A 26,975-nucleotide genomic window follows, 5' to 3' on the forward strand; every position below is an offset into this window, starting at 1 on the left:
AAAGAGGCTCCCTCCCTGTGGTCTATCTTCTCAAATATTGCCTCAGATTCACTTGTCTGCATATCCTACTCTCCAGAAAGTGGTCGCTTTTCTGTTCATTGAACTGCTACTATCCTTTTCTTCGATCTCCATTGAGTTTGTAGGTGTTCAGTAAGGTTTGATAAATATCTATCTGAATTCCTGGGACCAGATAAAATTTAGGTCTCTTATACTTCCACCATCTTTCTCCTCCCCCAATCACCTTTTTTTTGTTTTTGTTTTTGTTTTAACATTCAGTTTAATGGTTTTGTTTTGAGATTTTAAACTATCTCACTTTTGATTTATTTAGTTAGCTCACCTCAGGAAACCCCTATTAGAGATGATGGCATTCCTGTTAAAGGTTGTGATGACATCCTGGTTGTTGGTCTGGCAGTATGCTGGGGTGGAAGAGATGCTTATTATTTTTCATTGCAGAAGGAACAAAAGCATCCTGGTAAGTAGTCACTATTGGCTTAATCACCATATAATTTTAATATAACCTCTATTAGGATAATGACCTATTTGTTGAGAATAACTTCCTGATACTTAACTAGAATTTATTTTTAGGCTTAAAATTTTTTCTGGGTGGGATAGTGACTATTGTGTATATTAGTTCATTTATTAACTAGAATGTATGTCTTAGGTACTACCTTTATTCCCCTTTACTTATCCCATGGGCTACTGATACTATCTTTTCTTCTTGAAGGCAGTGGAGACTTTGGGACTTCTTGGCCACCTTGAGGGTTTACTTTTGGAGATTGGATCATAGTGGTTTCTTTCCAGACTTTTTTTCATGTTATTGACTAGGTCTGGAACTTATCTAGAGACAGAGATGAGTTGAACATCTACAGTAGTTGAATCATACAGCCTTTGTAGATGTCTGTAAAATTGAGAGGATGTGATCTGGAAATTCCTTGTGATTTGATTACAGTTGTTACATTACCTAGCTGATAGATTGGTTTTAGACAGGAACAAAATTAATAAATCAACATTTTAAAGAATGCCGTGAAGAATGAAATATTTTTCAGTTGTTTTGAGGGAAAATGTGTTATGTTAAATAGATACTTGAACTTCTATTTTTTTTAATCTAGTGTTATACATTCATACTAAATCTTTTAAAAAAGGATTTCATTTAAAATTCATTTCAAAATACCTTTTATGTTTTTAACTCCTTATTCTGAGAAGTGTAAATTTATTCCTAGAAATCTTGATATTTAAAAATTTCACCTAATTAAATAGAGCATTATTAATTACATGGCAAAAGCTATAATATTTGAAGCCATGTGACCTCAATAAGGTGATGCTGAATTATTGGTTCCATGGAGTTACACCCTTAGGCTTTTCAATCTTTTCATTAAAAATTGCTGCTTCAAATGAATGCATGTAATGTTTGCCTTAAGACTTTTTGTTTGTTTTCTAAAGAAATTAATTCCAGTTTGGTCCCACCTTCTCTGGATCCAAGCCTGACTGTGAAAGAGAGAATGTGGTACCTTCTATCCTGCTTTCAAGAGGAATCTGATAAAGAACGTTCTGTTATCATATATGACTTCATCCAGAGCTATAAAATTCTTCTTCTGTCTTGTGGTATCTCCCTGGAACAAAGTTATGAAGATCCTAAGGTTTCATGTCTTATTTAATTTTTACCATACTTAAAAAAATTTTTAATGCATTGTGTTAATTCTTAAATGACTTGGTATTTATTTAGCTCCAACAGTGAAGCTTAAATTTTTTAGTGTAGTCACTCTTTTATCTAGTAATCTCATTCACCGAGAACAGAATGTGATACACCACCTACCTCTGTGTAGATAAAAACAGAGATTCCACAAATTTGAAGCACTAAAGTTCATACCTTTCCTCAGAGATGTAAAATTTTTTTTATTTTGGTTATGTTTGGTTTTCTCTCTCAGTAAATTAGAAACGAAATGAGAACTGTCAGATTCAAATATAGGATAGGAGGATGTTTCAAATATCAATGAAGAGAGAGGCAGAAAATAGGAAAAATGTATAAACCTAAGACATCAAAAAGAATGGTAGTTAGGGCCATTTGGCATAAGACAAATTACCTTACTAGCCCCTGAGAATTTTGCTATTATAATAACAAAGCATGGTAGACTTTTCATAATGATGATTCTGAGTAAGGAAAGGGTAACTTATGTTATTGTAACATACACTTTATAGTAAAATCATTTTCATAAGACATTTATAATCTTACAGCTTTCAAAGGGTATTGTTTTTTTCTCCCTGTTGATACTGGATACATGAGGCATATGGAATATTAATTTTGAATTGATATATGATATTACTTGGTTGTTATTAGCAATATAATCAATAACAGAATAAATTTTGGTTTCTTAGCTTCTTTAGCTTTTTGGGGGAAAGATTTCCAAAGGCAGTATCAGATAAACTGCAGATATTGTCCTTTTCTGTAGTTCACGCTAGGCTTGGTTTACATGTGATAAATTGTGTAGTTTTTAAATTGACCTTTCCGGGATATAAAAAGTTGTCACTTAATTTTGATGTTCCATACTACTCGGCTCTCAAAAAAAAAAAAACAAAAAAAAAAAAACACAAAATATTTTGCCTTTGCAACGATGTGGATACAGCAAGAGGATATAAATAAGTTAAATATAAATAAGCTGGTCAAAGAAAGAGTTATCATATGATCTCACATGTGTAATTTAAGAAACAAAACAGAAGATCATAGAGAAAGAGAGGGAAAAGTAAAACAATACAAAATCAGAGAGGGAGACAAACCATAAGATACTCTTAATCATAGGAAACAAACTAAGAATTGCTGGGGTGGGGTATGGGGTAACTGGATGATAGACATTAAGGAGGGCATGTGATGTAATGAGCTGGGTATTATATAACACCGATGAATCACTGAACTATATCTCTGAAACTAACAATACAGTATATGTTAATTAGTTGAATTTAAACAAAAAAGCTCAAAAAATTTTTGATGTTCCAGAGTCCAAAATGAGAATATGGGTCATACGAGTTTCTCATTAAAACTACTATGCCATCATCAGACCTCACTTCCTAATGTGCCATTGTTACACATTTTGTTTTAATTCACCAATATCTATAGGTTATAAGGTAGTTTTCATTAAAGGATAGGTAGTCTTCATTAAAAAAAAAAAAAAGAAAGTAAAAATGTTCCTGGGCATGTGCATTCTCATATCTTGCCACTTGTATAATTATTGTTATGGATTTGCAGAGAAATTCTCAAGAAGACCCCACATGGAGCATGAATCCCAATGCAGGGCTCGATTTCACAATTCTAATTATGATCTGAGTCAAAATCAAGAGTCAGACATTTAACCAACCAAGCCACCCAGCTGCCCCAAGAAAAAATATTTTATGTTTCAGATGTTTTAATGAGATTTTATGACTCTCTTGGTTTTAGAGAAGGTACAAAAACTCTCTCAAGAATGGTCTTCCATATACCTTAGTGGTTATATTTACAGATTAAAATAATGGAGGTATTTTTAGAGAGCACAAGAAATCACAATTAAGAAAACCATTTTCCAAGTCTCACTGATACATAGTCAGGGGATTTCTAGATACACTGAAAATGCTTATCAAATGCCTGGTTAGCACAGAGGAAAATCTGCAGAGTACCCCTGTAGTGTTCCAATTAACAGAAGAATGCTTAAAATTCTCACTAACTGAACATTCAGGTGAGTGGTGTTAATCTTCTGTATGTAAAGAATTAGATATCCGTAGGATAATAAAAGTATCTGAAGCCCACACCAATTTATATCAAAAAATATTTTATTTTCCTTAAACATTAAAGAAATTTAAAAAAAAAACTACTATGCCAAAAAAAGAAAAACAACAACAACAAAAACTATACCATCTCAGATTTATTATAGCACTTTTTGCACAAACTACTTGAAACATTGCATAATTGGTTTTGTCAATCATAACAGTTTTGATGCAAGAAGATAAACTATTAATTTTAAAAATCTCACATTTATAAGAAACATGTGCGAACTTTGACATCAAACTACCTTATTCGATATTCTCTAAAAGGTTTCTGATCACCAATTTCTAATGTGGTGGTGGGGAGGTTCCCACACCTCCAACAATTCCCTGGGTACCAGCTGATTATCCTACAATTGAACTCAATTCTGACACTGCCTATTCAGGTTGTTACCTTTGCTTCTGACTCACCAGCTATAAATCAAAGTTTCCTACCACCCCCTCGTTGGGTTCAATTAATTTGCTAAAGGGGCTCACAGAACTCATGAAACCAGTTTATTTCTTAGATTACTGGTTTTTTGTTTTGTTTTGTTTTGTTTTTTACAAAAGATATTAAAGGATTTGGATCAATAGCCAGATGAAGAGGTAAATAGGGAGAGATATGTAAGAAGGGGCATGAAGCTTCTATACCCTCTCCAAACACAACACTCTCCCTGCATTTCCATTTATTCACCAACCTGGAAGCTCTCCAAACCCTGTTTTTTGGGTTTTTATGGAGACTTCATACATGGGCATGATTGATTAAATCATTGGCCATTGGTGCAGCCACTAGCTCCTCCCCCATCCTAGGAGTGTGGGACCAAGATTTCCAACCCCCCAGTCACAGGGATGGTTCTTCTAGAACAATCCCCATCCTTTGGTGACCTAGGGACATTCCAAAAGCCACCTAATTAACATAACAAAAGACATCTTTTCTTCTTCATCTTTTTTTTTGGGGGGGGAGGGGGTCTCTCATTTTAGCAGATTTCAAGGATTTTAGTTCTGTGCTAGAAATGAGAAGGAGGACCAAATACATATTTCTTATAAGTCACAATGTCACAGTCCACCCCTGGTCTTCAAATGATCGTTATAATGTGAGTATTATAGCAAAACAGTAGTAAAAGTTAAAAGAAGTTGGCACATTACTAGAACCCCATTTCAGTTATTAACTACCCAGTCCATCATCATTATATGAAAATGTATCTCAGGTTTGTAGGCTTCCATTTGATCTTACCAGGTTCCAAAAGCAAGAGGGGTGTCAGCAATATATGGCTTCACCTTTTCAGGCATCTAACATAATTGAGCTAAGAGACAATAACATCTCTTGCTTAGAGCTTCTTTTGAGGTGTTAATATTGGATTTTCCTCATTATATAATCTACTTACTCATTTCTTTACCCATAGCTACTATTTTTCCTTCTATGCTTTTAACCTTTGTGTTATAATTCTGAAGGGCCTGATGGGTCAGGATGTGCCTTCACCCCATCTGGCATGATTATAGTTTCTTACTTAGGAATCACCATTTCCATCCCTTATACTTGTAGTCCTGGTCCTGTGACCCCTGCATCAGCTAAGAGGAAAAAAGTTGAGGTGATGTGAGGAAGAGTGTATACCAGCATCTTCCCCATCCTTACTTCCCCAGATCCAGAGAACTATTTCCAGTGGGGACACACCTTTAGCCCCACTCATGTTCATGTTGAATGGGAGCACATACTCATGAAGACTTACTTATATGCCAGCCTTGCTGCCTTTATCTCCCTCCATTTTAGCTACCCATTCCAATTCTCTATCAAACTAGTACTGAGGATATCTCTTTGCCCCTCGTGAGCATTATGGGCTATCAAGTGTGTTCTTTGGTCTGAAGAAATGTTGGTCAACCATCCAAACTGGTGCAATCTTCTGTTCTGGTTCTTTTATAGCACTCATAACATTTGTATCTACACTCAGGAAAGCAAAGCATGGTCCAGAGTCAATGTCTGTTCCTATCTGGACCCATTTGTACCTCTCCAAGGATACTAGCATTAGTATCACCTACCAGCTATGTTCCTGGCCTTCCTTCTGGGGAATCTGCCGAATAACCATCTGTAGTCTCTGACTCTCTTGTTGACAGAATAGTTTGTTTTAGCCTTTGTTTTACCCTCAGAGGGTACAAGAGGAATATGTCGAGATTCAGCCCATTTCTGCATTATTACAGCAAACCCTGTGCTCATTCCCTTCATTCATGGGCCTTCATTCAGGGGCCCAGGCAACCATCTCAAAGGGGCATGCAGAGACATCTGCTTGATAATTCTAGTCACCTTCCAAACCTGGAAGGGAGTTCTTGTGAAGGGCATTAATGTGTCCTACTTTAATGCACCCCTTCAAATTTCCATAGGACTGTGTTCTGTAGGAGCATCCATTTAGCAGGCTAGGTCTCCATTGTCATCCTGACTGACATTTTGGCCATGCTATCAGGCATTATTCATGAGCCAGTGGAAACCCAAATATAGGGCCTTTTCCTAGCTGTTCAATTCTTTCATCACTGCTAGGAAAATAGCATGCAATTCAGTACACCAAGATGATCTGTTTCTATCTTCTTTGAATAGGATGATGACTTTCCAAAACAGGGTATTGTCCATTCACTTTGGAACTGCCATCCAAAAACCTAGCAGCTTTTTGTCAGTCATGAGCTGTTTATAGAGCACTGTCAGTGACAATAGAATCCAGCAGCAACTCCTCACACAATGCCAGAGTCAAGCCTAAGAGAAAAAAGGCTCCCTGCTCTCGAATATCTCTTCTTCGCATTCTCCAGGCAGCATGATCCTGTATAACCTGTTTCCATTTTATTATGGAATTCTACTGGGCACTGCCAACTCTGTTAGAGCATTTCTCAGATATTACCTGTGTTGGGTAGGTATTTAAGGTTTCAAGGTCATGGTATATCCTTTAGTCATAAGAATAACTTCAATTAATAATATCAGATAGCAAGGCCATAAATGGAAAGTCTCTTGTTTAAAGTCCCCATAGTCATTGTTGGCACATGTGCCCAAGCTCTTGCCATTAGCCGCAGTCTCCAGATAGGGCTATTGCACAAAGAATATGTCTCTACCAACACTCAAGCTTCATTCCACACTGTGGGCTCAGGCAAACTTACTGGTTTGCACAGCATTTAACATTGCTTGAAGGGTGGGACTTAACATGCCTTTTGTGTTTTACAGTACTAATTATGGGACATGTTCCTCTGTTAGACATAATATCCATCCCTAAAATTCAATCAGGTAAAGACCCAACCACTTCATCTAAAGCCTGTTCAAACATATCAATTCTCCTACAGTCCTTTTCCTTCATTCTGCCAACTCTCACATTTCTAACTATAACATCCATTAGGACTTCATCAATGTGTTTTGGTTTTATAAAACTAGGTAGGTTGAGGAAGTGTTCCCCAGGCAGACGTAATACCCTTACCATAAAATATTCAGGTAAAGGCGATATCACTTCTTTTTCTTTTTTGTGAAGATTTTATTTGGAGAGAAAGAGAGCACATGTGCTCACCTGAGGACCAGTGCGGGGAGGGGCAAAAGGAGAGGGAGAAGCAGACTCCCTGCTGAGCAGGGAGGCAGGGCTTGATCCCAGGACCCCAGGATTATGATCTGAGCCAAAGGCAGATACTTAACTGACTAAGCTATCCATGCACCCCAAGGAGATAAAACTTCTTTACATAATACCTGCTTAAACATTCCAGTTTACATAATCCTATCAACCACTAAATTTTTGCAATTCTCTTATTCTAAGTGTAGCCCAAGTCAAGGCTTTATCGATGGGTTTTACTACGGAGGTTCCTAGATCTCCCTTCAAGGGGTCCTGGGAACTTCTCTTTTCTACCACCTGATAGTTTTACCCACTGTTCTCTGAAAGGCTTTGGGTCCCCAGGGAGGGGTTGAGCCAAGGGACCCCAGCCCTTTTATCAGTCTTTAACTTGATTAATCTGTGGGGCTCCATCCCAGGACCTTGAGATCATGACCTGAGCTGAAGGCAGAGGCTTAACCCACTGAGCCACCCAGGCGCTCCTGTTTGGGGCCCTTTAATGGGAGTTGCTTTAACCCACCCAACCTTTGGTGATACTTTATTAAAATCTTTTTTTAATCCAGCAACACCCATTTTATTCATCACATTTCTTAATAACCATCTAAAAATTTCCATCCTGCTGGTGTGAGTCCTGAGACTCTTTCCTTTCTGTTTCCTCTTTCCTTTCTGTTTCTGCTTTCCCTTGCTCCTATCAATATTTGCTTCACATTCACCTTATTTCTTAACCTTTTAAAAATTTCCACCTTGTTGGGAAGTCTCTTGACCTCCCCCTGACTCTTCCCAATCTCTTGTCAATAAACCTAATGTTTTTATTACCATCTGTAAAGCCTATGAGAGGAAGCTGAGAAGGCAAATTTCATGAGGCTTTCCAAACTGTCCTTCAGTTTTGCAACAATAAGGTTATATGGGGTACCTGTGTGAAATGGGCTGCCATAAACCACAGCATTTATTATGACCTGAGTAATGGTTAGATTTCAGCAGGTAAATATCCCCATATGGGACTGCTTTGAAGCATGTGAAACATATGAAGAATATCAACTGCTTTATCTGGGGTGTTCCAGTTGGCATTTAGAAGAGGGACAGTCCCCCTTTCAGTGTAAACGGACTTTATAATGGTTTTTATCCAATACACCAGACTAGCTGTTCCCATAGGAATAAACTCCCTTGTGTCTGGATCACATACACTCAACTTGAATTGTACAATAGTGAGCTCTGGATCCTACATCAACCCTCTGCTCTTCCATTCTGCAGCATCCCAAACCAAACACTCCTAAATTACTCTCATAATCCATTTTAGTGGATCTCTGCATTACTGATGCAGAGTTGATGATACTGATCCACAAAATGAAACAACTCTATCATACTATACCTCCTGGTTTTGATAGTTTCTAGGTATTTCGCTCCTACGTTGATTACCTTACTGGTGACCAGAGGTCTTAGGGTTGTTTCATGTTGCCCCTGCACAGTTGACTTGAGGCTCAGACCAACTCAGATCAGAGTTTTGTTCACCATTAAGTCCCAGACCTATCAGTTTCCTTTACGTTTATTTAGCTGTCGCAGAAAACAGTAACCAAGAGATTGCATGCTTAGTGTGCTTACTATTTTTCATGTACTTATATATCCAGTGAGCAACTTCTCAGGTGTTAGGTCTGCCATTTCTAAATTGCATTAGTAAATTTTACCCTTAGTAACTGTAGTGTAGCTACAGTTTCATACATGGGTCACTAGGTAGCCATCCAGGGATCAAAGCATCATCATCTCCCATCCTTTTATCCTTTCTCTTTATAAACCATATATTTCTGTGAGCCAGGCCTTTCTAGTAAGACCCACTTCTCTGACACCAAGTAAAATTGTTCTGAGACTAATTCTGATGTGTTTGTAGGGTTTCTCCCATATCATCAAGACATGCTGGAAACACTAGCTGGGTTTCCTACAATTCAGCTCAATTCTGACATTACCTCCCTGGTGATAGCATCAGATTCCACAGGTTAAGGGTCAGTGCCACAGTAGTGCCTGCTCTTTTGAGGCCAGCTGCAAGCCCAAGTTAACACTTGTGCTTCTGACCAACTGACTATAGACTAGATATTCTAAGGATCCCCTTCCCTCCAAGGACATCTGGCAAGGATGTCAGATGCAAGTTCTAAGTCCAGGTTCTTACCTCTATTTCTGACTGACTATAAATGAGAGGTTCTTGTGACCTCCTCCCCTTTCAGATTCAATTAATCAGATGGAAGGGAGCTTCCATGCTCAGTCTAAGCATACTACTCTTGCCAGCATCTCTGTGTTCATCAACCTCAAAGCTCTCCAAACCCTGTCATTTTGGGATTTTATGAAACCTTCATTGCATAGGCACGATTGATTAAATCATTGGTCATTGGTTGGGCGCCTGGGTGGCTCAGTGGGTTAAGCCGCTGCCTTCGGCTCAGGTCGTGATCTCGGAGTCCTGGGATCGAGCCCCGCATCGGGCTCTCTGCTCAGCAGGGAGCCTGCTTCCTCCTCTCTCTCTGCCTGCCTCTCTGCCTGCTTGTGATCTCTCTCTGTCAAATAAATAAATAAAATCTTTAAAGAAAAAAAAAAAAATCATTGGTCATTGGTGATAATTCAACATCCAGGCACCTCCAACCAGGTCAAGGGGTCAGGCTGAACGTTCCAACCCTTCAATCACAGGATTGGTTCCTCTGGTAGCCAACTCCCATCCTTAGGTAACCTAGGGGTATTTCTAAAGTCACCTCATTAACATGACAAAAGATGCCTTTATCTCACAGTTTAGGAAATTTCCAAGGTTTTAGAAGTTCTGTGATAGAAATGGGGACAAAGGCCAAATTTATATTTCTTATTACAATTCACAATATCACTCTTCCCTATCAAACTACATTCTTAAAGTACAGAAGAAGTAATTGAGTCATGTAATTGCCAGAATTATGAAAAGGGCTTAAGTTTCCTTATTCTAATTGAATTTTGATCTGCTAGATCACCTAGTGTTAGAAACTACAGGAGATAAACCATAAGAGATTCTTAATCATAGGAAATAACTGGGGGTTGCTGGGGAGTGGGGAATGGGGTAACTGAGTGATGGATATTAAGGAGGTCACGTGATGTAATGAGCACTGGTATTATATAAGACTGAGGAATCACTGAACTCTACCTCTGAAACTAATAATATATATGTTAATTAACTGAATTTAAATTTTTAGGAAAAGGAAATAAAAGTCACGCATGCGCACACATGAAACTACAGGTCTAATCTGGCAAGGAAGTTAAAATTAGCAGTCAAATGGTTTGTTGGATGGCCCCGTTGGCAGGCCCTCATCCTGATGGCAAAGCCTAGAGGCTTTCTAAAATTTTGGGATTAAAGTTTTAATTGTATCACTTCTTATGATGTTGAAAGAACTTTTAAAAACCTAAAACTTATATAGGCCCATCTTTATTATAGTAGCTTAGCCAAAATCAGCCTTTGTGGAGAAGATTTCATCTATATTTTCAGAAATATGGTTTTAATTATCTGAGAGGCACTTGGATTTCAAGGCTATTTCAGAACCAGATCAGCAGGAGTGCTATAGTGGAAAAGTTGTAAGTTTTCTTTTTTTGAAAACTGCTCTTACTCGCACCAAAAATGAGTCCCTGTACAATTTACAGTTACACTTTTGTTCTCCTCTCCTGGGAAGACCACTGAATTAGTATTAAGTAAAAAGGAGTGAGATTAGAAATGAGCATTTTCCCCTTTTAACTTAAGTGTGTACAAATGTCTTTGAACCCATTTAGGTGGCGTGCTGGTTACTAGATCCAGATTCTAAGGAGCCAACTCTTCACAGCATAGTTTCCAGTTTTCTTCCTCATGAGCTTCCCCTCATGGAAGGGATAGAGACTGGACAAGGAATTCAGAGTCTGGGGCTGAATGTCAACACTGAGCATTCTGGGAGATACAGAGCATCTGTAGAGTCCATTCTCACCTTCAATGCTATGAATCAACTCAATTCTTTGTTGAAGAAGGAAAACCTTCAAGGTAAAAACAACCTTTGCTGGCATTTTCATGCTGTTACAGACTGGTGACAGTTCTGTTTTTAGCCACTTTTTTTTTGATCACAGGTCTTTATCACTCTTTATCACACTTCTAACGCAAACTCTATTTTTGGGTTTTCTAGGACAGGGTCAACAAACTTTCTGTAGAGGCCCAGGCAGTCTTAATCATAAATATTCAACTCTGCCATAATAGCACAAAAGTAGCCATAGGCAATATGAAAATAACTGTTCTGGCAAAACTTTATTTATATAAACAGGCATCTGGCCCTGGTTTGGCACTAGTTTGCAGACCTCAGACTCTATTGTAATGAAGAGAATTCGTGGCATTTTATCATTTATTGCTAATTTTATATTTGAACGTTATCCAACGATTTTTATTCACACTTAAAACCTAATCTGTTATGGAATATAAAAAGTGATGTATTTTCTTTTTAGAACTATAAATCATTTCTTTAGCAAAGCATATTTATGTGAATTTTTATGTCATGATAAATAGCATGGGCTTATTGTGCAGTCTCTTGGCCCAGAGTGAGTACCTTGACTTCAGAGAACATATCGTATGCTTATGGTAGAAATGATGAAGTGGAACAAAGTTGACTTCATTGTGAGAAGATTTAAACTGTGATTTTATTGCCTGATTAATAAATACTAGAAATAACAGATTGATGAATTTTCACAGACCAAGTTAAATCTGGGCTGTATTACTTATTAGTGAGAGGCCTTGGGCAAGCTACTGACACTCTTTAAATCTATTTCTTATAATGTTATAAATATTAAATGAGAGAGAACTTAACTCAGTGTTTGCCAGATTGGGTGCTTATTACTGTGTTAGTGATGATGATGGTGATGATGATTTTTTACTACTAGTATAAGCTCTTCATGCTGATAATAATGTTCTCCCCAGCATCATTGGGGTAGAATAATATAAAGATCAAACTGACTTGTTTGTTCAGAGGAGACTTGCTTAAGCGATGTTAATTAGCAGCTCTTGAACATACACTGAAATGTTTCAAACTCAGCTTCTCTAATGTAGGCAGGCCAAGGAGTTGGAGTATATGGTACATATGCCACTGCTTCTACATTCATGGGTGATAAAGCCGAATGAACACAGCTCTCTTTCCCTGTCAGCTTTGCCCTTAGAATCTAACATTTGGAATACTGTTACGCTGGAAAGAAACAAATAATTTAAAAAAAAAAGAATCTAACATTTGGTGCTGGTGATATGGATTAGTCTGTAACTTTTTATGAACATTTGTTGCCTATTAACAAAATTAAAAGCTTTCAATATCTTTGGGAGGGAACTTTTCCACTCTTAAAGATAATTTTTCATCTATAGGAAAAGGAAATTATGGTTTTCCTTTCCAGAAAAGTATAAGAAACAATCTAGATTTGGTATTTTTAACTTTTACAATTTCAGTGTGCCTTGAAAGCTCCTTTTTTAATGCAATTTTCAAGAGTGAGTGACCAGGAGTTATTAAATGCATTCTTGTACAGTGCAGAGTCTTTCTTATTCATAGAGTCCATAGAATAGAAGCACATTGAGATAAAGTTTTTAGAGAGAATGTAAACAACTGTCAAATTTTTTTGAAAATGATTATTTCAGGATGTCCTTGAAGGATCTCTAGAATCTTCATCTTTTTCTTTTCTCATTTCTTGCCTGTTGGGTGGGTATGTTCTGGCAGCTGACTTCTCCCACTGTGAGCTGATTTTTGTTTGGGTGTGACTCAATTTTAATAACAGTGTGACTTTGCTCAATGTGACTTAGGACCAAATATCCTGTTCTTTTCACATGGCTCAATTAGGTCCTTTCTAGAGTGGTTTGAACATAGATTTTCTAGAGATGGAGTGAGTTGGTTTCTCTCTTTTTTAAAGTGGATCTCAACTATACAGATTTGTATTTGTCATAATCTTTCTTTCATGTACACTATCATCATTGGTCTTCTTCTTATTTATTATTTTTTAATATGTAATATCTGTTAATTCACACTTTTAATAATAGACATTTGTGTCTACTATGTGGTCCTTCATTCTTGCACATCCCAACTTTTATGTTTATCATTCCATTACTTTTTATTTTAAATTTTATTTATTTTTTAATTTAAAAAATTTAGCATATATATGTGTGTGTGTGTATATATATGTATGTATGTGTATATATATATATATATATATTTGCTAAAATATATCCAAACAACATATTATTATATATTATTAGTTTTGCTTGTTTCTGAGCTTTATAAAACATATGTCACATTGGGACTAGTTCTTCTTACCCAGTATCATGTTAGTAAGATTCATGCATGTCATTGTAAGAATCTAAAATTTATTCATTTTCACTGCTGTGTCATATATCACTGGGTGAGTGTGCCAAAATTTATATGTCCCTTTTCCTGTTGATGAATGTTTGGGTTGTTTCTTTTTTTGTTTTATCTTGTTTTTGTTTTTTTGTTTTGCTATAACAAGTAGTTCTGAATATATATTCTTACATATATACATGTTTCCTAGTACATGTGGGCAAGAATTTCTTTTGAATTTCTTTTGAGTGTGGATTTGCTTTTTTGAGTGTGGAATTCTTATGAATTTCCATTCATAAGAATGGAAATATTCAACTTTATAAGATTATGCTAAATTGTTTTTCAAAATAGTTATACCTTTATTTTCTAAACAACAACTGGAAAGAAATCTTGCTGATTCATACTGTCTCAACTTTGCCAATTCATCAGCTATAAAATGGCTGTAATTTTTCTTTCTTGTGCTTTGTTTTTGGTAACAAAGTTATTCTAGTTTCATGGGATGAGTTGATAGATATAATTTCTTTTTTTCCTTTGGAGGAGGAGTTTATATATCGTAGAAATGATGTGTTTGTTCCTTGAAATTTTGGTACCATTTATCTATAAATTGTTGCTTTGTGAAAATATTTTTAGCTAATACTTTGATTTCTTTAATAAGTGTAAAATTATTCAATTATATCTTTATGTTTTGGTAAACTCTATTTTTATTATATTATTGTTATATATTTTTATTATCATAAACTATATTTTTAAGAATTATCCATTTCATCTAGATTTTCAAATTTATTGTTATTAAGCGATTGCTGATTTTTTAATACATCAATGCTTTATCTGTTACATTGTCTTTTTCTTTCACCATATTTATTGTTTAATCTTACTAGAAGTTTATTCAATTTTTTCAGTCTTTCCAAAGAATCAACTTTTGCCTTTGATTTTTAGTTCTGACTTTATTTTGCAGCCCCTTTTCTAAGTTCATAAATATGACACTAAGCATATTAGTTTTCACATCATTTTTTTCTTTTCTAATTGAGGTATTAAAGGCTATAAATCTCAAAGCTAAATTCATAAATATGACACTAAGCATATTAGTTTTCACATCATTTTTTTCTTTTCTAATTGAGGTATTAAAGGCTATAAATCTCAAAGCTCTACTTGCATAATATCTTACAAATTTTGACCTGTAATGTTTTCATTTTGTCTTAAATACTTATTAACATTTTTTGTTATGACACTTTTGACTCCTAAGTTATTTAGAAGATTGGTTTTCAATTTCAAATATTTGGAAATGTTTTATTTGTATTTTTTAATATTCAAACTTAATTGTTTTGTGGTTAAAAAGCATGGCTACTCTTTTGAGAAGTGTCAGCAGATAGAAAAATACTCTGATTCTTAGTTCAGGAATCTTTATTCTTTGGTAAGAGCATTGGGAAATAAAAAACCTCCATTTTTAGTTCTTTGTGTAAGCATGCATACCATGGAACTAGGAATATTGGAAATAATTTCAGGATGTTAACTCATTGTAGTCAGTTTAGCAAATAAGTTTGGTTCTCATGCTCTTACGAAGAATAGAAGCAGAAACATTATCTTGGGAGAAATGCAGTCTTTTGTAGTCCAGACTAGTCACAAGATTGCGTTTTTCTGCTCTCCATATAGACAAGGGTAGTAGTCTAGTGCTGAAGTAGAAAAGTAGGAAATACTTTTATGCCTTTCCTTGTTGGCCTGAGAGTGCTGCTCATGAGACTGGATCATGAAGAATATCTTGAGTAGCATCTCTGAATTGCCTAGAAAAATTCCATGTGTGTTTAGGTGATGATGTTGATCTAGTCACTTTACTGGCGAATTAATGTTTTAGTTTTCTTTTTTTCTTCCAGATATTTTTTGTAAAGTGGAAATGCCCTCTCAGTACTGCTTGGCTTTGCTAGAACTAAATGGAATTGGCTTTAGTACCACAGAATGTGAAAGTCAGAAACACGTAATGCAAGCCAAGCTGGATGCAATCGAGACTCAGGCCTATCAACTAGCTGGACACAGTTTTTCCTTCACCAGTTCAGATGACATAGCTGAGGTTGTATCACGGGAATGGGGAATTTTAGAGTTAAAAATTATGTGTGTGTGTGTGTGTGTGTGTATTTCCTAAATGTGTTTGTGTAAACACCGAAGACACCAAAGAGCACAATTCAAAAAAATTTTAGTTATCAGAGTGCTTTTGGAGATAGAATATTCTACCTTCTAATTTATAAGTTCTGTGTTTACGAGATAAGAAGTTAGTAAAGAAGTTTCCTAGAATGTATGCTTCGTGAGATTTGCCTAGAACAGAGAAGGTACTCAGTAAATATTTGTTGAACAAATGATCCGTAATGATTGTTACATAACAGTGTAGTTGTTTCGCCATGAAGTTAGTAATTTCATGAACTCTCACCCCTTCCATACCCTAAAATCCCTTTTTGGACAATAAAATTAGACATTTTTCTCAGTTGTTACTGAAAAAGGAATTTGGGGATTGTTTGCTTTTTAAAACCTAAATAAGATTTTTATAAATGTAACATAAATTTGGACACACTTTTTTTTTTTTTAAAGATTTTATTTATTTATTTGACAGAGAGATCACAAGTAGACAGAGAGGCAGGCAGAGAGAGAGGGAAGCAGGCTCCCTGCTGAGCACAGAGCCGGATGCGGGACTCGATTCCAGGACCCTGAGATCATGACCTGAGCCACAGGCAGCAGCTTAACCCACTGAGCCACCCAGGCGCCCCAAATTTGGACACACTTTATTCTTATTTTTATTTTCAGAGGTTGGAGTTCTATTCTTTCCTTTCCCCACCACAGTCCACAAAGGATGGTTGGGTTGTTGTGGAAGGGTTACAAATATAGGGTGGGTGCTTATACTTGATAGCATTGAAGTTCAGGTGCCTTGTAGATGAAATTCAGTAATGTAGCATGTTGTGAAGACCATAGGCTTTCAAGCCAGACTTCCTGGGTTTGAATCCCATCTCCTCCACTTATTAACCCTGTAACCTGGAACAATACATCAATTCTTTGTATCTCAATTTCTACATCAGTATACTGGGTTATGATAGGAATACCTCATAGAATTGTTGTGAGGAATAAATGATGAATGTAAAACACTTAGAATAATGCCCATCTCATAGTAAATGTTCAGTAAATGTTATATAGACTCATAAAAAAATGCACTTCTTTTAAAGCCACAATGTTATATGTTTTTAAAAAATGAGGAATTTTGTTTTTCCAAATCACAGGGTACATTTGTATGGAATTCAGTAGTGCTGTTTTTTTGTTTGTTTTGTTTAATTTTTTCTTTTGAGTTCTTTAGCTTGGAGCTCCCCATCCAATACCCAACTGACTGTACATAAAATTACATAGGGACCTTATGAAAAACAGAGGATCTCTGGATTTCAGCACAAGTAGGCTTAGGACAAAGGCAGGAATCCATCCCCTTGTGATTCAGATACTAAGGCCATAGGCCTAGACCAAACTCTGGGCCAGAATAAAAGGCCTTTGATGTTAATGGCTTGTTCTTAGGCCTTCATTTTAAAACGGAAGTTATATTTAAGGTAATCTAACAGTTTCACATATTGACTAGTTAATCCTTGGTAATTTTAAGGGGAATCTTTGAACTGGGCAAGATAGTTCTAATCATCTAGAGCTGAGCTGTCCAGTACAGGAGCCACTAGCCACTTATAGCTATTTAAATTTAAATTAATTGGGACACCTGGTGATGCAGTCAGTTGAGCCTCTGTCTTTGATTCTGGTCATGATACCAGGGTCCTGGGATGAGCCCCACATCAGGCTCCTTCCTTGGCAGGGTGTCTGTTTCTCCCTCTGACTCTGCTGCTCCCCATGCTTGTGCTCTCTCTCTAATAAAATAAATAAAATCTTTAAAAATAAATAAATAAATTTAACTTAATTAAAATTAACTTAAATATATCAGTTCTGTTCCTTAGTTATGTTAGCCACATTTTAAATGTTCAATAACCACATGTGGTAAGTGGCTACCATAATGGAGAGTGCAAATATAGAACAATTTCATTATTGCAAAAAGTTATTTTGGATGGCACTGGCCTAGAGTGGGGATTGGCAGACTATAGCTTGTGGGCCAGATTTGTTCTGCCACCTGTTTTTGTAAATAAAATTCATTGGAGCATAACCACACTTGTTCATTTACTTACTGTCTATGGCTCTTTTTGGTCTGTAGTGGCAAAGTTGAGAAGTTGTGACAGACAGTAAAACCTGCAAAGCTGAAAATATCTGTTATCTGGCCCTTTTGGGGAAAAGTTTGCTGATCCCTGGCCTAGATGGAAGCATGAATTAGAAAAAAAGAAAAATGACGTTTGAGTTAGAGGGCTATGGGTTCTAATTCTTAACTTTTCTACATTATGGCCATGTAACTTGAAGCAAGTTTCTCCAACTGGTGTAAGCTTTTCAGAAATGTCACAGAATTATTGTACATATGACATGAGATGACACATGTTAAAGCTCCCAGCATGATGGCTAACACATAGTAAGTGCTCAATAAATATTAGTGCCTCTTACCCTCATCCGGTTCAACCCCCTCATTTCACAGATGTATTCATTGAGACCTGGAGAGGTAATTTATATGAAGTTTTCACAATTAATTCTGAAGGTTTCACCAAAAACAGAAATCTAAGATAAAGAGCTTATAAATATTAAGATGAGATCTTTGAGTTTTCCTAATTATGGTAGGTCTCTCTTCCTGAGATTGTTGATTTATTGTTACTTTAAAAATAATGTTTCAGGGGCGCCTGGGAGGCTCAGTGGGTTAAGCCGCTGCCTTCGGCTCGGGTCATGGTCTCGGGGTCCTGGGATCGAGCCCCGCATCGGGCTCTCTGCTCAGCAGGGAGCCTGCTTCCTCCTCTCTCTCTGCCTGCCTCTCTGCCTGCTTGTGATCTCTCTCTGTCAAATAAATAAATAAAATCTTTAAAAAAAAAAATGTTTCATTTTCCTATTCAATTATTTGATTCTCTTTCCTTTCCTGACATTTATATACTTGTTGATATCTGTACTAGAGTTACCTGATAAAATACAGGACATTCAGCTAAATTTGAATTTCAGATAAACAATGAACAATATTTTAATATATAAGTATGCCCCCATGCAGTTCAAAATTTGCATTACCACACAACCCTGATCCCTACACATGCAGCTCCATATAACACAATTTTGAGGAAAAATAGTTACTAATATCAATAGCAAGCCTCAGTATCTTTCATACTTAAGACTCCAGTTATTCCTACTACTTAAAATTAGAACCAGATCTTTGTTTATATCATCACTGTTATTCTAGAGAATAACAGATGCAGATACAGATAACACAGGCCTATCTTTCCTTCTATCCCTTGTCCAACTTGTGGACAATAAAGATTCTGATGTAATGTGAATGTTCTTAATTTTTAGGATTACTAAGTGGGAAAATAATCCAAGGTTCACTAAAGCCCACTCAAGGTATATGAATGAATGAATGGAAGTAGTAGATAGTATTCTGAATTGCCTGAGTTTTAAACCCTGTAAATTGAGCTAGTGATTTTAGGTGTACATGGAATATTCCTTCTGCTCCAGTACCTGGATCCCAGATGTCCTGTGTAGGCTTAGTTTCTTCAGTGGGTACTTATTAGCTCCCCTAGCTGTCATTATTGATCTCTACATTGGGTTGGTCACCTTTCCCTGAGTTTTTGTGTCCAGGGTTTCATAGGGTCTAGCCTTACTGTGGTGGAAGCAGATGGCTTTTTCGATCCCTTTCTATCTCAGTGTTCTCTGATTTTTGTGATCATATGATAGCAACAAAGTCTCCCATGTTGGCCCTCACTGAGGCTTAAATGACTAAGCAACCATGTTGATTAGTTACCACATCAAAGAGTATTTAGGAGAGTTCACAGTCTTCAGAGAAACCTAAAGTCTCAAGGTCAATAGCTTATTTATCACTTGTTCAGTGATAAAACTCAGCCTGAGCCCTGCCCTCAACTCAGCACCCACCCCCACACCCCAGTAGCTCACCCCAGAACCCAAAGAGCAGGTCTGCCATACCCCTAGGCCCTAACCCTAACCCTTGGTTGGGTCTTCAGGCATCCGTCCCCAGAGGCCTGGTCTTGGTTCCCTCCATATGGGGAGACACAGTGTATACATTTCTGTGTTCTTTACTGTTTAAAAGCCTCTAATTGATATTAATCTTATTGTGCCTAAATTAGGTTATAGATTGCCTACTTGACATACAAATTTTCATTGTCATTATTTATTAAATGTGGTAATTTATAAAGAGTTCTCCCGGGGCACCTGGGTGGCTCAGTGGGTTAAAGCCTCTGCCTTCAGCTCAGGTCATGATCTCTGGATCCTAGGATCAAGCCCAGCATTAGGCTTTCTGCTCAGCAGGGAGCCTGCTTCCTTCTCTCTCTCTCTCTCTCTCTCTCTGCCTGCCTCTCTGCCTACTTGTGATCTGTCTGTCAAATAAATGAATAAAATCTTTAAAAAAAAAAAAAAGTTCTTCCAACCCGTGTTGAATTGTATGGATCTTCTCAAATGACTTTTAAAAATGTTTTGTGAGTGACAATGCTTGTGATTTGATTCTTGACTAAAGAAGCATTAATTTCTTGCAGGTTTTATTTTTGGAATTGAAGTTGCCACCAAATGGAGAAATAAAAAACCAAAGCAGCAAGAAAACTCTGGGTTCTACCAGAAGGGGGAATGACAATGGGCGCAAGCTAAAGCTGGGAAAACAGTTCAGCACTAGTAAGGTGCTCTTTGGGACAGTTGCAGGGCAGAATTTTATTTGCTTTTAGCATTTAGCATTTTGACTTACTTTTAGAATGAAGATGAAGTCAAGTCCCAGCATAGCTCATCATTTGAATGTATCCAGATAAAAACAAATTAGTTTGTGTTTTGGCTCCCTGCAAAAACTGCAGAGACATTCCATCATGGAAAATCTGGACCAAAATCTGATTTAGCAGTTGTGTCCTTCCTATCATTAAAGTGGTATAAGGGTGTATGAACTCAGACCCGTAGTCATTATTTAGTTATTGACATCTGCTATTCTTGGACTTCAAGTATAATATAATTTGAATAGTATAGGAACATGAACAAAAATGTGAAAGAATTTAAAAAGAAAAAAAAAGCCATTACAAATAAACATGTTTTTTCAAATATAGGGCAAAATTTATATATATTTTTCAGTTATAGGGCAAAATTATAGGGCAAAAGTTAACATGAGTTTAAGAATCTAATCTACTAATTTCAAAGTGAAAGTGTAAATTACAATCCATGGAAACTGTATGCTTAGGAGAGAAGAGAGAAAGTGCTTACTTTTAGATTTTTACTGAATGAATTTTCAGAAATAATAAGGGTAGAAAGTATCACCACAACAGTCAAGGAAAGAGCAGTCCAAGTTGCCATTTTGACCCTACTGTCATTAACTATGACTTACCTGACCTAGGGAAGTTTCCACAGTTTCATTCTGTAACAGAACTTTTTGTTTTATCTACCCCTTTAACCTCACAAGTTCCTGTTTCTTCACAGTTTACCCAAACTCTGTAGCATAGAAAGTTTAGTTTTAGAGAGGAATGTCTTCTGACTTCCTTGATATGGAAATGATCAAAGTATTAGGGCAAAAGGAAAAAAAAATGAGAAACTTCCAATCACATGAGAATAGAGGAGGAAAATATAGACAAAGGAAAGACATGATACAGATTCTTGGGTGGTGTGAGACTGGGCAATTACAGTACCTTGCTAAGTTGACATTGATTTTTATTTTTAAGGTAGATCTAAGTTGATATTATTTGGCATTAACATGTTTGCATTTTACCATCTATAGTTACTATAGTTTTATCATTATGGTGATGCAAAAACCCAAACAGTAATTTTGAGTTGTAGATATAGGAGTTAACAAATTTAGTTTTGAGATTATATTATTTACCTAAGAGAGCCTCATTTGCTATGGAATTTGGACAAGAATCTGATCTTACTTCATTATATTTCTTTGGCAGGATGTTTTAAATAAATTAAAGGAATTACATCCTTTACCAGGCTTGATATTAGAGTGGAGAAGAATCACAAATGCGATTACCAAAGTGGTCTTTCCTCTGCAGCGGGAAAAGCGTCTAAATCCTTTTCTTGGAATGGAAAGAATCTATCCTGTATCACAGTCACACACTGCTACAGGTAATGAGAAATCTTAAATATGGATAATATTCAATTTTGAAAGAAAACTTTCCTTATGTAAGTTTTGGTGACCAAAGAATTCAAGTGTTGATCGTTGGACTCTGTGAAGTTCCATAAACATTTATGAAACACATCCTACATCCAGAATATAGATAGATACTATTTGTAGAGATGAGATTTAGTAAGATAGATTTCCAGCTTTCAAATACTATATAGAGTAACTAGAATGTCTGAGACTGTGCTTCAGATTAATATTTATTGAGTCAGTCATCTAATTTCAGTTCAAGCCCTCTCCTGAACCTCCCAAGAGTCTCTCTGATGAATCTAGGTAATGCTGGAGGGCATCTGTCTAATAGATGAGTGTCTTATTTTACTTAACCAGAAAAGAGCTGTAGAGTCTTTTGGGTATCTCATAGTAGCACTCTTGGGATGGGTATGAGTAACCTAACCTAGTAAGGAAGAAAGCATTCTTGTGCTAGGCCGTGCAAAGCTAAGTATCTGCCAAATGCAAGGTGCATTAGAAGAAAGGACAGCATTAATTCTCATCGGAGAGACAGTTTGGTGGTATAGAATGTGGGCTTTGATATCTGACTTTTACAAGGTTTGAATCTTTATTCAAGGTAGCTTTGTGCCTTAGTGTCCTCCTGTGTAAAACACAGTAATAATAGTCTCACTTCACCGGGGCGCGCTGAGGATTAAATAGGCTAATACATTTCAAGTGTTTAGAATAGAGCAGAGCACTTTGTGCAGGCTCCTTACCAGCTGTTGCTATTATTACGGAAGGAAGCACCAGGAGGAGTTGCTTCTTTCTGTGCTGTTTATTCCCTGTTCTAAACAAATTCTTTTCCTTCTTCCATATTTAGCTAAACTCTTAGATCACCATAGCCATTTCTTGCCCTGTTGGTGTTTAAATTTCATTTTGAGATATATGCTAATGATGTAAACTTATGTAAAATAAATCCTTGGTGAAAAACCAAAACCAGCCCAGAGTTCCTTTTTTTAAAAAATAATTTTTAATTTTTTATTAACATATAATATATTATTAGCCCCAGGGGTACAGGTCTGTGAAGCCCAGAGTTTCTAAAGGTGTTGCATTTATCTGTTGCTAATAAAGTAGAAAGTAAGTAATCAATTCCTTTTGTTCTGATTGGTTTTCACCATACTCTGCCTACATTTAAAGAATATTTTGGAAATACAAGCTTACCTAAGCAAAGCATAGCCATTTCATTATTAGAATTCATCTCCATGATGTTACATTCATATTTTATAATTTATTTTTGCCATCTTGTTTGTCTGCTAGTTAATCTCATTAGTTCAAAAAATAGACCTGAATATTAAATATTATTATAGAAAACAAGACAGTGTGCTGAGTCAGCAAGAGACTTGAATGCCTTCTGCTGTTGGCTAGTTTTATAACATTGAGGAGGGCATTTAATGGTAATAAGTATATTAATACCTACCATTCATTGAGCACTAATTTTTCTTGAAAGCTAAATAACAAGGACATATATCAGGGTTTTGTTCAGAAAAAGAATATCTGAGGTACCTAAAATGTCTGACTCATCAAAAGAAGATGAAATTATATATACTAACTGGTAGAGAGCCATTAAAATGAAGAGCATATCATAAAACAGAAGATTTTGTGTTGCTATATATGTGTTGTAAAACTGCAATAACAAAATCAATTACCCAAGCTCTTTGAATAATGCTTATGTGTTTCAGAAAAATTCAACCAATAAATAAACAAAAACTGTAAAATATTTGGGGGAAAATAAAGGCTATAAGCATTAAAACATATAGCTTTTTCTTTCCTAGAAAGTTTATTAATCTCTTGATTCTAGTCTCTAGCTTTGTCAGTGCTACCACTGGTTCTCTTGCTGAATGAGGATGGTCATGAAGGAAGGTGGCCAGGTGATGTCTGGCAAGTGATGTTCTAGTCATTACTTCTCACTACTCCATCTTCTACAGATTAGCTGGCTTCTTGGGCACAGGATTATCCCTTTCCAGCAGCCAGTTGCTCTTTTGCTTCACATCCTCTCTCTGTGTCTTGTGCATTCCTGAGTTTTGAAGGTTCTGACAGTCATTTTTCCTAGGATCCATTTGATTAGTCTTTACTCCTTAATACCCCTGCTAACATTGATATAGTGCTGACAGCTGGTATTCATTTTAGCACAGAACTAGTTCAACCTATCAAATTACTTCTTAGCATGGGCTTATTTTCTAGAGAGCTAGGTTAATGTAAAACATTCTATTGTAGTTGATGCATATATTCACTTACATTGGGATTGGTCTTGTACTTATTTTATCATTGTTAGATGCATGAACATAATGGGAAATATTTAATTATAAATTTATTTTAGTTTAGCAGTGGTGAAAATGCGTACTTCAGAAATGCAATTACTGTGAAAATAAATGTCAGATCCCCTCAATCCTCTCAATTTTCTGTCTTCACTCTGTTGATTTTAGGACGAATAACCTTTACAGAACCAAATATTCAGAATGTGCCAAGAGATTTTGAGATCAAAATGCCAACACTCGTAGGAGAGAGCCCACCTTCCCAAGCCCTACTTCCCATGAACAGGTAGATATATTTCTCTGTATTTGTGTTAATATACTTTTGTGAGTATGAAAGGCTCAAAACAAGGCTAGTGGATAAAATAATGAAGTTAGTTTAATTTTCTGTTTTGGGCATACACATTTCTAGGTACTATCCATTTAAAATCCCGAGTCTCTCTATAAAGAAGCTAGTTGATGGTGAAAGACTGAAAACCTGGACCACTAATTAAATAATCAGCACAATGTGCTTTTCTAACTCAAATGCTACAGAGAAGAGTTTAACTATGTCAAGAACCTCTCCCCCCTTCTACCCTCCCTAAATTCACATGATGGGAAGGAAAAGCATAGATAATTTATGTTAGATATGGCCAAAAAGATTTGTTGATTTGAGCTAAATGTCAATAATTTTTTCAGAAGCAGTTTGTGGCAAAAGCTGTTATAGAAATACATTATTTCATGTTTAAATGAATGTTTGCTAAAAAAGAAAATCTAGTATCTATGTTAAGCTTTAAAGTGAGTTTCAGGGGCGCCTGGGTGGCTCAGTGGGTTAAAGCCTCTGCCTTCGGCTCAGGTCATGATCCCAGGGTCTTGGACTCGAGCCCTGCATCGGGCTTTCTGCTCAGCGGGGAGCCTGCTTCTCCCTCTGTCTCTGCCTGCCTCTCTGCCTCCTTGTGATCTCTGTCCGTCAAATAAATAAATAAATAAATAAATCTTTGAAGTGAGTTTCAAATGATAAAGTTTTTAAGTTTCCTAGATGAAACTGTTGACTTCACTGAAAAATGAGACCTTTCTCATATATTTGAGACTGCTTCATGTCTAGCTACTGATATTGTTTGCCTGACAGAGGAAGAGATAAAAAGAGTCGTGGCCTGAACTCTGGATACCAGGCAAAGATGGAGGAGAGAGCCCCAGACAGAGGAATGCCATTTTCAGTCAGCATGCGGCATGCTTTTGTGCCTTTTCCAGGTAAGGTTTTTTGAGCTTCTCATTGCTATAGAAATGGTTTTCAAAGCACTGATAAAGCCTGCATTATGAATAAGACTCAGAAATACGCATTGGTCCCTCCATCTTTCCTCTCTTTGATGTAGCCTGTTTTTCCCTTTGTGTAGCCAAGTTGTCAGTCAGTCATTGTCTTCATGATCTGCTGTGTGGAAAACTCCTGTGGTGTATGCTTGTCAGAGCAGTCTACTAAATGTTTTCCAAGGTGATTGTAAACTTTTTTGCAAAGTCCAGCAGATTTCATTAATCCTTGCACTCTTTGACAGGCCCTTGTACAGACTCTTCTGTACAGCATTTATACTGTTAATTAACCCTCACTTACCTCAATTTCTGTCCTCCCTTGATCTCTAAGGGCACAATTTTCTTGTTTCTCTGATGTGCTTTGCTATTTTGCTTCTCTCCTCTCCACACCACTGTTTCCTATTGCAGGGGTAACCCCCAAGGCTGCCCTTCTCTTGCCTGACCTCTTTAGTACTCTAGTCATAGGCCTTTCATGAAAGCTTGAACTCAATAAACTCTAGTCATGAGACATTTGGAAGTCAGGATCTAACTCCCAAATCATCCCTACTATTTGTATACAAATTTGGTCCTTTATCTTCTGCCAGTTGGCAGGTCTGGGTGAGTGCAGTTAACCATCTGAATTGGTTTTATTTCTGTCAGAAAATATTCTAAGGAGGAATTTAGGTCCATGACAGTGTCAACTGGTTGGTAATTTTCCGTTTTGCTTTTTAAGTGTGAGCTATCAGCGTTATATCATTGTAACCATTTTTAAGTGTTCAGTTCTTGGCATTAAGTACCCATCATGGTTGTTTGTGCATCCATCATCACCATCCATCCCCAGAACTTTTTCATCTTCCACAACTGAAACTCTCTATCTATTGAACAGTAACTCTCCCCCCACACCGTCAGCCCCCAGTCCTTGGCAGCTACCATTCTACTTTCTGTCTCTGTGAATTTGACTACTTGAGGTATCTCCTATAAGTGGATTATACAGTATTTGTCTTTTTGTGTCTGGTTTATTTCTCTTAGCATCATGTCTTCAAGATTCATCCATGTTGTAGTATTTGTCAGAATTTCTGTTCTTTTTGGGTGCCTGGGTGGCTCAGTGGGTTAAGCCTCTACCTTTGGCTCAGGTCATGATCTCAGGGTTGTGGGATTGAGGCCTGCATCGGGCTCTCTGCTCAGTGCAGAGCCTGCTTCCCCCTCTCTCTCTGAATGTTGGAAAACCTTGGAAAGCATTCAGTAGACTGTTGCCTCTCTGCCTACTTGTGATATCTCTCTCCTTCTGTCAAAAAAATACATGTTTAAAAAAAAAGAATTTCTGTTCTATTTAAGGCTGAATAATATTTGATTATATGTATATATTTTATTTTGTTTATCTGTTCATTCATTGATTTATTCTTACCTAAACAATAAAATTGTATTTAACATGACAATATTTTATACTGCTTTTTACAATTTTTTTAAGTTCACTGAAATTAAATGTATATGGATTAAATCCAAAAATTTCTGTCATTTAAATGTAGTGTTTAGTCCATTGGCATCTAAAGTAATCATTGGCATACAGTTGGTTTAATTCTACTGTCTTGTTATTTGT

General features: G+C 36.5%; 1 protein-coding gene across 1 annotated transcript in view; it reads left to right on the top strand.

Annotated features, from left to right (window-relative positions):
• Positions 1 to 26,975, top strand: part of LOC116874693 (DNA polymerase theta-like) — a 132,986-nt gene that overhangs the window by 83,888 nt on the left and 22,123 nt on the right. The window contains exons 17-24 of the mRNA XM_032869571.1: positions 329 to 472; positions 1,441 to 1,637; positions 11,091 to 11,331; positions 15,511 to 15,704; positions 20,266 to 20,403; positions 21,649 to 21,823; positions 24,290 to 24,404; positions 25,224 to 25,345. Coding sequence (XP_032725462.1) covers positions 329 to 472; positions 1,441 to 1,637; positions 11,091 to 11,331; positions 15,511 to 15,704; positions 20,266 to 20,403; positions 21,649 to 21,823; positions 24,290 to 24,404; positions 25,224 to 25,345 — 1,326 coding nt within the window. The remainder of the gene's footprint in view (positions 1 to 328; positions 473 to 1,440; positions 1,638 to 11,090; positions 11,332 to 15,510; positions 15,705 to 20,265; positions 20,404 to 21,648; positions 21,824 to 24,289; positions 24,405 to 25,223; positions 25,346 to 26,975) is intronic.

The sequence above is a fragment of the Lontra canadensis genome, unplaced genomic scaffold, assembly GCF_010015895.1.
Source record: "Lontra canadensis isolate GAN:19392208 unplaced genomic scaffold, GSC_riverotter_1.0 scaffold38, whole genome shotgun sequence".
In the NCBI taxonomy this organism is placed as follows: Eukaryota; Metazoa; Chordata; class Mammalia; order Carnivora; family Mustelidae; genus Lontra; species Lontra canadensis.